Source organism: Mytilus galloprovincialis, chromosome 12 (assembly GCF_965363235.1).
Source record: "Mytilus galloprovincialis chromosome 12, xbMytGall1.hap1.1, whole genome shotgun sequence".
NCBI lineage: Eukaryota > Metazoa > Mollusca > Bivalvia > Mytilida > Mytilidae > Mytilus > Mytilus galloprovincialis.
Window position 1 is genome coordinate 63,428,203 of NC_134849.1, and position 13,628 is coordinate 63,441,830.

The 13,628-nt window shown below is 32.5% G+C and overlaps 1 protein-coding gene across 1 annotated transcript; it reads left to right on the forward strand.

Moving 5' to 3' along the window:
- The first annotated feature begins 1,578 nt into the window (after positions 1–1,578).
- Positions 1,579–6,033, forward strand: LOC143053729 (uncharacterized). Its single transcript, XM_076226513.1, has 5 exons — positions 1,579–1,815; positions 2,695–2,946; positions 3,622–3,722; positions 4,758–5,304; positions 5,747–6,033. Exons 1-5 carry the CDS (start codon positions 1,650–1,652, stop codon positions 6,031–6,033), a joined length of 1,353 nt encoding a protein of 450 aa, XP_076082628.1. The 5' UTR covers positions 1,579–1,649.
- Positions 6,034–13,628: the final 7,595 nt, after the last annotated feature.

Below are 13,628 nucleotides of genomic sequence, written 5' to 3' on the forward strand. Positions count from 1 at the left end.
CGTAACTTTGAGTGAGATGGCCGGTTCGTTTATTCTTTTGTCGTTTTTTTATATTTTTTTCTGGGGGGGAGGCGAATAGGTTGTTCATCCTTAAATTGAACAACGTATTATTTTTCGTCTCCATACAATCGTTGATATTTTATAATTTTATAGAATAAATGTAACACATCCAGGAAACGCCCCTAAAGGTAAAAATATATTTGAACTGTGCAGTATATCTGAGGTAGTTAATGCACACCTTAGCTGTACATTATTCAAATTATAGCACAGTAAGAACAAATAGATTTTACCCATTTCATGTGTTAACAAAATGATAACCCTATTTTTTTAAATGTTAGGCACAATATATTGAAATGTTAAACACAATATATCAAACTGATATGCCTCACATCTGTTTTTACCACAATATCCACATTTTTGAAAACATTTTCCTTCACATATTGAATCAGATTTTATGACCCGTTTAAGATATAAAGTTTTCAGTAAAAACATCTGTAGGTACTCCCCAAAAAAGAGAATTAGCAACCTTGAACTAGCAAGATACCATTTTTTTTCCAGGTAATATCCTTTTTCAGACTTTTGGTGAACAATTACCATTGTGTTTTTTGTGAATCCCTTTCCTTTTTTACCATGTGGAATTGCTATGAGAGTATTACACCAAATGTCAGCTCCCTCTAAAAAAAATCTAATTGTCAATCCTTAGTTTTTCTATACATTTAAATGCGTAAGTTCTCTCAGTTTGAATTTCTTGTTCATTTGAACAAAAAAAACAAACAAACAAAAAACAGTTATTCCATAATCTTCTTCCGAAAAAATACACAACTTCAAGAGTGACGACCTAATAGGGAATACGTTCATATGATTGGTCGAGAAGACTTCCGGTCGTCACTCTTGAAGTTGTTTATTTTTTCGATAGACGACATTGACGGAACTACTTTTTTTGTAACCAATGGCGGCTAAAATAACACTGTCAGGCTCGACGTTAAAAAAATACTTATTTTCACTTATCCGTGTTGTTAAAGAATTTTAAGGATTAAATGGCTTTAAAAAGGAATTTATTGGTGTATAAACTGGACCAAGTCACTCACAAACATATCATAAAGTCCTTCGGACTTTATTAGTAAGTGAATTGGTCCCCTTTATACACCAAAAAATTCCTTTTAAAAGGCGTTTAATCCTATAAAAAATGAACAAAAAATAAATATATAACACAGCAACAAACAACAACAACTGAATTACAGGCTCCTGACTTGGGACAGGCACATACATATATAATGTGGCAGGGTTAAACATGTTAGTGGGATCAAGTCTTCTGTTTAGTTATGTTAAGAATTTTAATATAGAATGGAAAAATACTTTAAAATAATTTAAAACAGGAACAAACAATAAAAGCTGAAAATGAGCAAAACAAACCCACCCAAAAACTGTAGTGGGCTAGAATGCTCATGAAGAGTAAGCAGTTACTGCTCCACTAGTGGCACCAGTTCTGCTACTCCTTAAAATGAACAGATGGTGATGACAATATATGAATTGATTAATACTTTCTAAATGTGTATAGATTAAAACTTGAACATTCTTTTATTAACTTTCAGTTCCTAGACTCACAGTCACAAAGTTTGTCACAAATTTCTTCTTGGAGTCAGGAAAATATGGAAACATCTTTATCTGACCTAAATAAAGGAATTGACATCATAAGTAGAGGCCATTCAAGTCCTGTCAAATTTCAAGTGAGAAGTGATATAAGTAGCCTAAAACCTTCCACGAAAAGAACTGTGAAACGTAAAGTAGTTTCAGCCATTGACACTGTCCTTAATGGTAAGCTCATTTATTTTTATTAAATAAATTATTATGAAGCTGACTCTCACTGATAAAAATAATATAGAGTTATGTCCCTTTTTAACTTGATATGACAGCCATTCTCATATATTATATTTTACTTATATATTATAAACAAATTATACATAAACACATGACATGATATAACTTATTAAATTTTCTTTTAAATGCAATTGCAAGGAAGGACAATAACATTTTATTTACAGTCATTCACTGTTCAAAAAACTTTTGAGAATGAGTTATCTCCCTTAGTAAATGACCATTTTAGCAAAAAATGGCAAGCCATTAACAGTACTATGGTTTGAAAACTGTAGACTATTAAATTAATCTATAAATTTAAAAATAAGAATATGTGGTAAAATTACCAATGAGATATATTGCCATCCAATGCCAAATGTCATATATGATCAATTATAGATCACAGTATTGGCCTTCAACCTGGAGCATTGACTCACATTGCAAGGTAAAATATAAAAGGACCCAGAATGACCAGTGTAAAATAATTCAAAAGATACAATCCAATTGCCAGATGTACATAAAAAATTAATAAGGAGACTGTTGTTCTGTATAATTGTGCCCCTAATAAGTGGTGAATATCCAAAATTGTAACCTTAAAATATAAAAAAGAAGATGTGGTGTAATTGCCAATGACACGACTCTTCACAAGAGACAATATGACACAGAAATTAAAAACTATAGGTCGTTATACAGTCATTTCTTTTTTACTGTGCCCTCAGTAAAAAAACTTTGAAGGGTTAAACATTTGGAATATTTACTTTGCCTGAGCATGCTGAGGGTCATAATTGTATAATAATATTCATAACATAAAAATCACTAACTGAATTGGTTTCTCTTCAGGTATAGCTCCAGGTCAAAGTCAGGCACTTTTTAAGATGATTCAAGATAAAGACCCAGAATCTGCCAACTCATCTGAACTTCAAGAGATCATTGTAAAGATTCATCAGGAGAGTACAGACAGAAACACAAAACAGCAACTTTTGTCATTGATTGCCTTGTCACATACTAAGAAAGATCTTCAACAGCTTATACCTGGGCTGACAGTGTATGCAATAAATGATGCCAGGAAACATGCTAAAACTAATGGCCATGGTAATTTTAATATCCACATATTATATATTTACCATAACTTGAAGTTGAAAAATTATTGAGATTTTCAATTCATTAATAAAAAATAGAATAATATTTTTTGCACAAAAAGATTTACTTACTCTATTATAGAGCATTTCTTAAAGATTATGGTCACAGTTAAAAACAAAAACAGCTAAGTTTATTTCAGTCAGACACAGCTTTTTCCCATAACTCAAAAACTGTATCTTGATCTTGACCAAAGGTCAGATGTTGAGAGTTAAGGTCACAGTAAGAAAACTATAATAACAATTGTTTCTAGGCATTACTGCATTGTTTTATTCCAGAATTTGACCCCCAAAGGTCATATCATTTAGGTCAAAGTCACATTCAGAGAATGATTTCAATCATATTTAGTCCAAGTACTTACTCCTTTTGATTATTATCATCATTCTTTGTTTATTGATTCATTGATACAAATGTTATTATCATAAAAAAAAAAGAAATTGCAAAATGTGCTAAGTAAGCATATGAATACCTTTTAGCAGAATAAATTGTTTTGAAAGTGTTAACTACCAGATTTGTTTCTTTGCCTTGTGGAATGTAAGGAAACAGTAATATGCGAACTAAAATGTTATGAAAATAAAATGTCTGAAGTCTTTCCACTAGTGATTTATAAAAATATTTGCTTTTATTCAGGTGCTATAATACCTAAACAGCTCCCAGTCTTTCGACATAGGATGGATAAAGACAAGTTAGACCATGCCTTAGATTTTTTCTTCAGTCCATCATTTCACCAGGTAAAAAAATATTGATATTGATGAAACTGAATATTCTTACCGTACACAACCTGAGAATATGCATGAGGGAAATTAGTCTTGGTCCAATTATTTCAAGGGAGATAATTGAACTATTGAGTTTAATATTGCAATATGTAGTAACAGGTCTCGTAAGTGCGACTTCTTATTAACAGCTTGATCAATATTGATGAAACTTTACACACTTGCAGTACATAATCCGAGAATGTGCATAAAGGGAAAAAAACCTGGTCAAAAATATTTCAAGAGAGATAATTGAAACTAATTTAGTTTATTGAAGTTTATGGGTAGTTGGGATATCATTTTAGTGAGTTCTATGCAACTCTTAGATTGCCAGATATTATCCACACAGGTATGTGTCCATTTGTGTTTAAATATACCCTAAAAAGCGGGGGTATATAGTGATAGAGAAGTCCATCAATCTGTTTGTTCGTCCGTTTATTCGTCTGTCCATTCGTCCCAGATACTTTGTATCTGCAACTCCTTATTAACCACTTATCTGAAAGAAATGAAACTTTCTCAGATTCTTTATGATATAATGCCATTGTGCACCTCCTTTTTTGTTTTTGTTTAAATTGATTTTTGGGGTTTCCAATACAATAACATGAACTTTGCAAGATGCAGGGGTATAATTTTGTGAAAATAGTGCTCTTACACTATGATTTTGTTAATCAAACTTTGATTAAGATACTTTAGATATTTAAATGTTTTTTTTTCTATGAGAAAATGGGCTCATAATATTCAGCTGCAACTGCAACTGTTGGTCAGTGAAACTTCTCTGAAACCATAAAACAGAATATCATGAAACTTTATAGATGATTAGGACTTTTTGTTAAGATTTGTATACACACACAGATTTTGATCAACTAACTTTTTGTATGAGTTATGAGTCTTTCAACTATTGAATCTGATAAGATTTGTTTGACTAGTGACAATTATTTGGGCATGGTAATGCGAGTTTTCTCTTTACGGTTCTTGAATTATCTAATAATAGCTTAAACCTTTTTTGATTTCTAGGTCTCATCCTTTGGTGTAAAGGAAATGAAGTTGGACAATGGAAATACAGTAACAATACCTGAAGTAGTGAGAACTGCATGTCATGCCACTCTTATAAACGTGTATACAAAATTTTGTACAGAAACTGAATTCCTGCCTTTATCAAGATCCACTTTATTCAAAATTCTAAATGCATGTCCATCTTCAAGACGAACAAACCTGAAAGGCCTCGACAATTGTGCCGCTGATGGTGGTGCATCATATGAGACATTGTTAACAACAGTCAAGGAAATGGGTAACTATGTTGTTGATGAGGAAGTGCAAGTAGAGTTGCGTGACTGCAAGGACAGTTTAAATGCCAGTAAAATTTACTTGAAGACAGACTTTAAAGCACACCTCAGGAAATGTGATAAATGTCCAGATCACTGTATCAATTATTCTTTGAGTGATCCAACAGACCAACATCTGCAACAGCACTGTGTCGACCATCAGCATGACATGGTATGTGAGAGATGTAATTTACTTCCACAAGCAGTCTCCACCATCAAAAGACGTCTTTCTGAATTAGGTATTTATTGCAACCTTAACAAATTTAAATCACTGTTTATTTTGTAATTTGATTTGAATAGATAAACTTTTCTCAGTTTATGCATTAGGTGCACATTACTGTTCAATATAAAAAGAGAACAATAATACTAGTGTTTTTCATTATTGCTAGTGTCATCAAATAATAAAACATAGTACGATTATAATCATGATTTTTAAGTTTTCTTTGATTTAGAAAATACACTTTCTTGAAAACAAAGAAAAAGTTAATAAAAAGCAAGGAATTTAATTTTTTAATTTTTTTTCAAAGAGACAACAACCCAACCAAAACATACAAAACAACTCAAGGCAACCAATGGGCCTTCAACATGCAAGAAATCCTGCACCCAGAGGAGGTCTTAATCAGGCCCATATCTATTTTACTAAAGGCATACTATATCTAGTTGACATTATTTATTTTGCAGACATACCAGATGAAGTTAGAAATGATCTGCTGGCCAGTATAGATGTAGCTGAGGCTAAGATTCTTGAATGGAAGAGTCATATTGTAAGAGGTGTCAACCAAGATCTAGCAAGGATCCTACTATTAGAGGAATTGAAAGATGGAGAATGTCTCATAATCATGGACTGGGCTATGAAATTCCTTCCTTTAGCATTTCGTGAGAAACAGAGTGATTGGTTTAGGTTTGGCCAAAAGGAGTTAACTGGCATGTTTCAGTGTGTATTTTTAAAGATGAAAATCAGAATTTAATTTTAATTTCCTTATTCAAAATGCATATAGTCAGTTGAACTTCATAGACCTCACCTATGTTTTATTTCATTTTTTTTTCCTTTGTGGTGTGATTGCCAATTATAGACAATTCTCCATCCAAGACCAATTGTTGTTAATGTAAGCAATTATAGGCTACTATAGCCTTTAACAGAGTCTTAGCCACCTCAGCAAAGTAAGCTGAAAAGGGTCCCAATATGGCCAATGTAAAACAATTCAGAGGAGATAAACAAACTGTGTGTTTAAAAAAAAAATCAAGATTATTGAAGGGGCCAATTTCAACAAAATTTTGAGAAACCTATGAATACATGCATGTAATAAACTACCACATTTAAGGTTGATGACCCCAGTACCTATTAAAAATGGTCACCACCAATAACTATTGCTTAAATTTGTCAAAAATATCAGATAAATGATATATAAAGCACCTTTGTTTGTCTCACACAAAATATGTATGTGTTGCCTAGTAAAATTTAAAAATATTGCTATAAACTGGAAGTTTTTATTCAATACTATCGGTGAAAGATTACAAGCTCTTAGGAGCCTCTTTATAGAATTATCTTTTTAGTAAAATATTTTTTTAGATTCCTTTTATTTTACTTGCAGCAAAGAACATATACACATACAATGGATGCAGTTAAACAAGATTGGGTTGCAGTAGCTTCCGTGTTAGAGCACACTTTAAGAACAATAAAAATTCAGCTTCCCAGAATCAACACAGTATACTTGAGAAGTGATAATGCAGGATGGTACCATTGTGGCAGTCTTTGGTTGGCTATACCTAAGATCACTGAAACAACTGGTAAGAGAAATAATGTCATTTTGCACTTAAATTCAGATAGACAAACTCCACAACACTATAATCATCTACTTTAAAAAGCTGGGTTTTAAAGTATATAATTTACTTTAAAATCCCAGGGTATAAATACCATTTATAATTTCATTGGTAATCTATTATACACTATAAGAATAACCATTGTCTATCTGTGCATGTATGAGAACCTTGCAAGGTACGCACATACAAAATAAAGTTAACCTATTACTAATATGCTGCCAGATCACTATATCCATAAGTCTTGCTTTTTGGGACAGAAATTATTATGTCACACAATGCATTGCCTATATTTTTAGTGATACAGTCAGTACATTGATATTTGAAAATATAAGCCAGTTGGATCAAAGGGAAATATACAAATTGCCAGAAATAACCGTAATATATATATAGCTAGTTCATTGATGACTTTAAAAGTGTTATTTGTTTACATACAAGTGTCTCAAAATTTGAACTATCATCTACTGCATACTATACTATAAACACATAATATGGAGATAGTTATGCTTTGAAAATTTGTGTGGAAGTTCTCTGTTATGTTGAAGGCTTGTCAACACAATTCAACTCTGGTGTCATTAAGTTGAATTAATGTACATGTATATTTTTATTTTTTTAGGCATAACAATTGCACGGTATGACTATAGTGAGCCACAAAATGGTAAATCATATTGTGACGCAAAGATTGCCCATATGAGAGGGAAAATCAGAAGATCAGCTGCATCTGGTAGTGATGTTTTAACTGCCTCAGATATGAAAATGGCCATTGACAAACATGGTGGAGTAACATCCTGCCAAGCAGCATATGTAGCTGTAGATCCTAATTCTCTCGTTAAGAAGATCGCCTGTCCTATTAAGGCAATTACAAAGATTTCAAATGTCAGATTCAACAACGATGACACAATAACAGCCTGGAAGGCATTTGAAATTGGAAATGGGAAGAAGATTTCTATAAATAGTACTTTAAATGATGTAGAATTGAATGTTGATGTCCATGCAAACTTTACAATTCCTACACAACCTGATGGTATTATAAAAAAAACAACTATGCCAAAACAGACAGATTCAGAGTCATTTAACATCAGTTGTCCAGAAATTGGCTGTATACTGTATTTTGAATCGTACAGTGACATGAACAACCATTGTCTGCTAGGCAACCATGAACACCAAGATCATAAAGGAAGCACCTTTAATGATATTAAATTGAGATGGAAGGAGTCTGCTTTAACCTAACTGAAGACACAATCAAATTCAGATGTGAGACTGGGTTAAAGCAAGGCTCCAATGAACAAATAATGGGATGGGCCTTAAAGAAGGAAAGAAAGGTTGTAAGATTTTCAGACAATGTAAAATCTTACTTGAGCAACATTTTTGAAGAAGGTGAAAGAAGTGGAATTAAAGCTAATCCTTCAACTGTTGTCAGGAACATGAGAGTGGCAAGGGATGAAAATGGAAACAAAAGGTTCACCCCTAAAGAATAATTAGAACTTGGACAGATTACATCCTTTTTCTCCAGATTGGCTGTTATGCAGAGATGTAAAACACCAATTGCAGATATTGACCAAGATCTTGATGCTGTTATTCTTGCTTTAAACAAGGCTGATGCTGTTGAACAATTATTGTGAAAAACTTTTTTAATCATGTAGTTTAGGCCCCTAATTTGCTTGTGCCATATTTTTGCTGTTAATCACTTTTGGTTAGATAACATGCTATGATAAATCAAAGTTTAATGGGTTTTTTCTGAAATACTGATCCATGGAGCAAAACTATTTACCTTCATTTTTAGCTCACCTGGCCCGAAGGGCCAAGTGAGCTTTTCTCATCACTTGGCGTCCGTCGTCCGTCGTCGTCCGTCGTCCGTCGTCCGTCGTCCGTCGTCCGTCGTCCGTCGTCGTCGTCCGTCGTCGTTAACTTTTACAAAAATCTTCTCCTCTGAAACTACTGGGCCAAATCAAACCAAACTTGGCCACAATCATCATTGGGGTATCTAGTTTAAAAAATGTGTGGCGTGACCCGGTCAACCAACCAAGATGGCCGCCACGGCTAAAAATAGAACAAAGGGGTAAAATGCAGTTTTTGGCTTATAACTCAAAAACCAAAGAATTTAGAGCAAATCTGACATGGTAAAAATGTTTATCAGGTCAAGATCTATCTGCCCTGAAATTTTCAGATGAATCGGTCAATCGGTTGTTGGGTTGCTGCCCCTGAATTGGTAATTTTGAGGAAATTTTGCTGTTTTTGGTTATTATCTTGAATATTATTATAGATAGAGATAAACTGTAAACAGCAATAATGTTCAGCAAAGTAAGATCTACAAATAAGTCAACATGACCAAAATGGTCAGTTGACCCGTTTAGGAGTTATTGCCCTTTATAGTCAATTTTTAACCATTTTTCATAAATTAAATTAATCTTTTACAAAAATCTTCTCCTCTGAAACTACTGGGCCAAATTAATCCAAACTTAGCCACAATCATCTTTGGGGTATCTAGTTTAAAAAATGTGTGGCGTGACCTGGTCAACCAACCAAGATGGCCGCCACGGCTAAAAATAGAACAAAGGGGTAAAATGCAGTTTTTGGCTTATAACTCAAAAACCAAAGCATTTTGAGGAAATCTGACGGGATAAAAATGTTTATCAGGTCAAGATCTATCTGCCCTGAAATTTTCAGATGAATCAGTCAATCGGTTGTTGGGTTGCTGCCCCTGAATTGGTAGTTTTGAGGAAATTTTGCTGATTTTGGTTATTATCTTGAATATTATTATAGATAGAGATAAACTGTAAACAGCAATAATGTTCAGCAAAGTAAGATCTACAAATAAGTCAACATGACCAAAATGGTCAGTTGACCCGTTTAGGAGTTATTGCCCTTTATAGTCAATTTTAACCATTTTTCATAAATTAAATTAATCTTTTACAAAAATCTTCTCCTCTGAAACTACTGGGCCAAATTAATCCAAACTTGGCCACAATCATCTTTGGGGTATCTAGTTTAAAAAATGTGTGGCGTGACCTGGTCAACCAACCGAGATGGCCGCCACCGCTAAAAATAGAACATAGGGGTAAAATGCAGTTTTTGGCTTATAACTCAAAAACCAAAGCATTTTGAGGAAATCTGACAGGGATAAAAATGTTTATCAGGTCAAGATCTATCTGCCCTGAAATTTTCAGATGAATCGGTCAATCGGTTGTTGGGTTGCTGCCCCTGAATTGGTAATTTTGAGGAAATTTTGCTGTTTTTGGTTATTATCTTGAATATTATTATAGATAGAGATAAATTGTAAACAGCAATAATGTTCATCAAAGTAAGATCTACAAATAAGTCAACATGACCAAAATGGTCAGTTGACCCCTTTAGGAGTTATTGCCCTTTATAGTCAATCTTTAACCATTTTTCATAAATCTAAGTAATCTTTTACAAAATCTCCACTGAAACTACTAGGCCACAATCATCTTTGGGGTATCTAGTTTGAAAAATGTGTCCGATGACCTGGCCATTCAACCAAGATGGCCGCCACGGCTAAAAATAGAACATAGGGGTAAAATGCAGTTTTTGGCTTATAACTATGAATTCAAAGCATCTAGAGCAAATCTGACAAGAAGTTAAATTGTTAATCAAGTCAATATCTATCTGCCCTGAATTTTTCAGATGAATTGGACAACTGGTTGTTGGGTTGCTGCCCTCCAATTGGTAATTTTTAAAGAAATTTTGCCGTTTTTGGTTATCTTGAATACTATTATAGATAGCGATAAACTGTAAACAGCAATAATGTTCAGCAAAGTAAGATCTACAAATAAGTCAACATGACCTAAATGGTCAATTGACCCCTTAAGGAGTTATTGCCCTTTATAGTCAATTTTTAACAATTTTCATTAATTTGGTAAATATATGTAAATTTTTACCAAATATAGTTCTCTGTTACTAATGGGCAAAGTTCATTATAGATATAATTGTAAGAAGCAAAATCGTTCAGTAAAGTAAGAACTTCAAACACATCACCATCACCAAAATACAATTTTGTCATGAATCCATTTGTGTCCTTTGTTTAATATGCACATAGACCAAGGTGAGCGACACAGGCTCTTTAGAGCCTCTAGTTTATATTTAAAAAAACTCTAACCTAATTCACAGAAGAAATTCATGAATAAAAGACAAGCCAAATACAATGAATATGGGCACTCTGCCTTTTAAAAATAGTAACTTGTTTATTTAAAAAAATACACCTGCTTTTAAGTAAAACAAGTCTATAATGAAACATTTTTTTATCTACAATAGTGTATTTGTTTGATTTTCCATCCCACATCAAGTTTTAGTTTTTGGTCAAGGTGGTTTTTGATGAAGTTAGAGGCACATCAATTTGAAACTTAGTACACATCTTCCTCATGATGTGATTTTTGTGTCGCCTTCATCTCAAGTACAGTTAATTAATGCTTGTGGTATACAATGCTTTTTTATACTTTCAACATACATTATATTATGAACACTAGAACAGGCGAGACATTTCAGTGTGTCCACTCTTGTTCAGAATTCGTTTTTTTTTTTTTTGGGGGGGGGGTGTATACATCTGATAAGTCTCGTATACATGCACAACATCTTCCTAATGGATGGACCAATATTGATAAAACTTGATACGATTGTAGTACACAACCTGAGGATGTTCATGAAGGAAAATATTTCTCGTCGAAATTATTTCAAGGGAGATAATTGAATTGACTTTGTTAAATATAGCAATAAATGGCAACAAGTCTTGTAAGCACACCTTCTTCTAAATGGATTAATCAATGTTGATGAAGCTTTACACAGATGTTGTATACATCTTTAGACATGAGGAAGGAGGATATTTCTTATCAGATGTTTTTTTCAAGGGAGATAATTGAAATTATTAAGTTTAAATATCACAATATGTCGCATTAGGTCTTGTAAGCACAACTCCTTCTAAATGACTGTAGCAATATTAATGAAACTTTACACAGTTGAAGTACATGACCATAGAATGTGCATAAAGGAAGATATTCGTGATCTGAAATATTTAAAGGGAGATAATTAACTTACTTGATATAGATGTAGTTACTTTATTTTGTTTCCATATACTTCCTTAAAATATGCAAGGGGAGATAACTCTAATCATTTTTTATTTTAACTGTACTTTCAGTTTAATATAGCAATATGTAAATGTATGTGTATTCCTTTTATTATTAATAGAAGTTACACATTCATCTGTGTCAAACCACAATCCAAATCCAAGTATAGTGTGTATTTTTTCTTATTATCTGTGTTATTTAAAGCAAGTAAGTTTTAAATTTGAATTAAAAAACCTAAAATGTATGCCAATAGGCATATATCAAGTGACTAGATTAAAAAAGCTGGTTTCAGGAAGGGAAAATGGTCGTCTTACTCACGATGTAAATTGCATTCTGTTTTAATAAAACAAAGGTAAATTATTAGGGTTAAATAAGCAGTATATAAATTGTGTTTATATATGTAACTAATCCAAATGAGTCGTACATAGGCCCTGTGTGGAAAATCTATTTGTAGTTATTTTGTCACAAATAAATGTTTTGAAACTGGATGACTGCTATTATGGTTTACTTTTTAATTAAAATTCACAGTCATCAATACCTGTTTTGCTGAATATAAGGTGTTCCAAATAAAGGTTATATTGGAATTAATCTGCTGTGTGTTGTGTAGATATAACAGTAGAAACAAGGTTTCTCAAAGGTGACAGAAAAAAATATTTTTAGAATATATTGTTTGATGGCTGGGACAAACTCCCACAGACATATAAATCAACCATATAGGTACCGCTAGGTGACAAGGCATTAAATTTAACCATGTTGATCTATATTAACATAAGTCTGTACATCAAAAAGTTGGTAACTGTTATCTTCTTAGTTTTCCTCAACCAATTGTTATGAAACTTATACACATTGCTTTATAATATTACCATAAATCACAGATCATGTTTGACTTTTGGTTGTGCCAGCTTAATTGGTCATCAGTTATGCCAGTTTATAACGTTATATGGGGGGATTCTCCATTTATGTTCTTTTGTGTGCAGTCTTTTGTGTAAGGTCATGTTGGCAGAGGTGCAAAACAAGTTATAAGAAAGTCGTTAGATTGCAAATATCAAAAACCTGCACAAAATCAAGATATTTCTGCTGGAAGAGTGTCATATTAAAAAAACAAAATAATTTGACCTTTAAGTCAAAGGTGAAGGTGATATATAGCTGCAAGCCATGTTCACAAAAATAATTTATTATAACACACATGATATTGAGAATAGTTGAAAAGTTGTAAACAAATCTGTCAAAAAGGCTTTCAAAACTCTAAAAAGTCCCAAAAAAAATGATGTTTCCTATTTTTTTAATTTTTTTTTTTGTACATGAACATTTATAATGTACTTACTGTCGATACACACATATTTATATTATTTTTTTTCACCCATGTGAATACCACTGTCCTTCTTATATATTTATAGTTAATTTAACTATTGTCAGTTTATTGTCTTAATCAAGGATTTGTATAGTACTACACAAATCCTTCAGTCTTAATACTGTATATGCCATAACCATTCAATGTAAAATGTGTTTGTGGTAATAAAAAGTGTTTATTGTCTAATGTCCGCTATTTATTTTTTACTAATTTATGTGTTTTAAAATAAAAATTGTGATGTTCAAACGTCAATGTGTCTAATAAAATATTAATATATTGGGGTGGCTGGTGACATACTGTTACGCTTAACATACGT

Coding starts and splice junctions, on each gene's coding strand:
- LOC143053729 (XM_076226513.1), top strand. CDS start 1,650: ATGGAAACATCTTTATCTGACCTAAATAAAGGAATTGACATCATAAGT. Junction 1,816..2,694: donor CATTGACACTGTCCTTAATG/GTAAGCTCATTT, acceptor GTTTCTCTTCAG/GTATAGCTCCAGGTCAAAGT. Junction 2,947..3,621: donor TGCTAAAACTAATGGCCATG/GTAATTTTAATA, acceptor GCTTTTATTCAG/GTGCTATAATACCTAAACAG.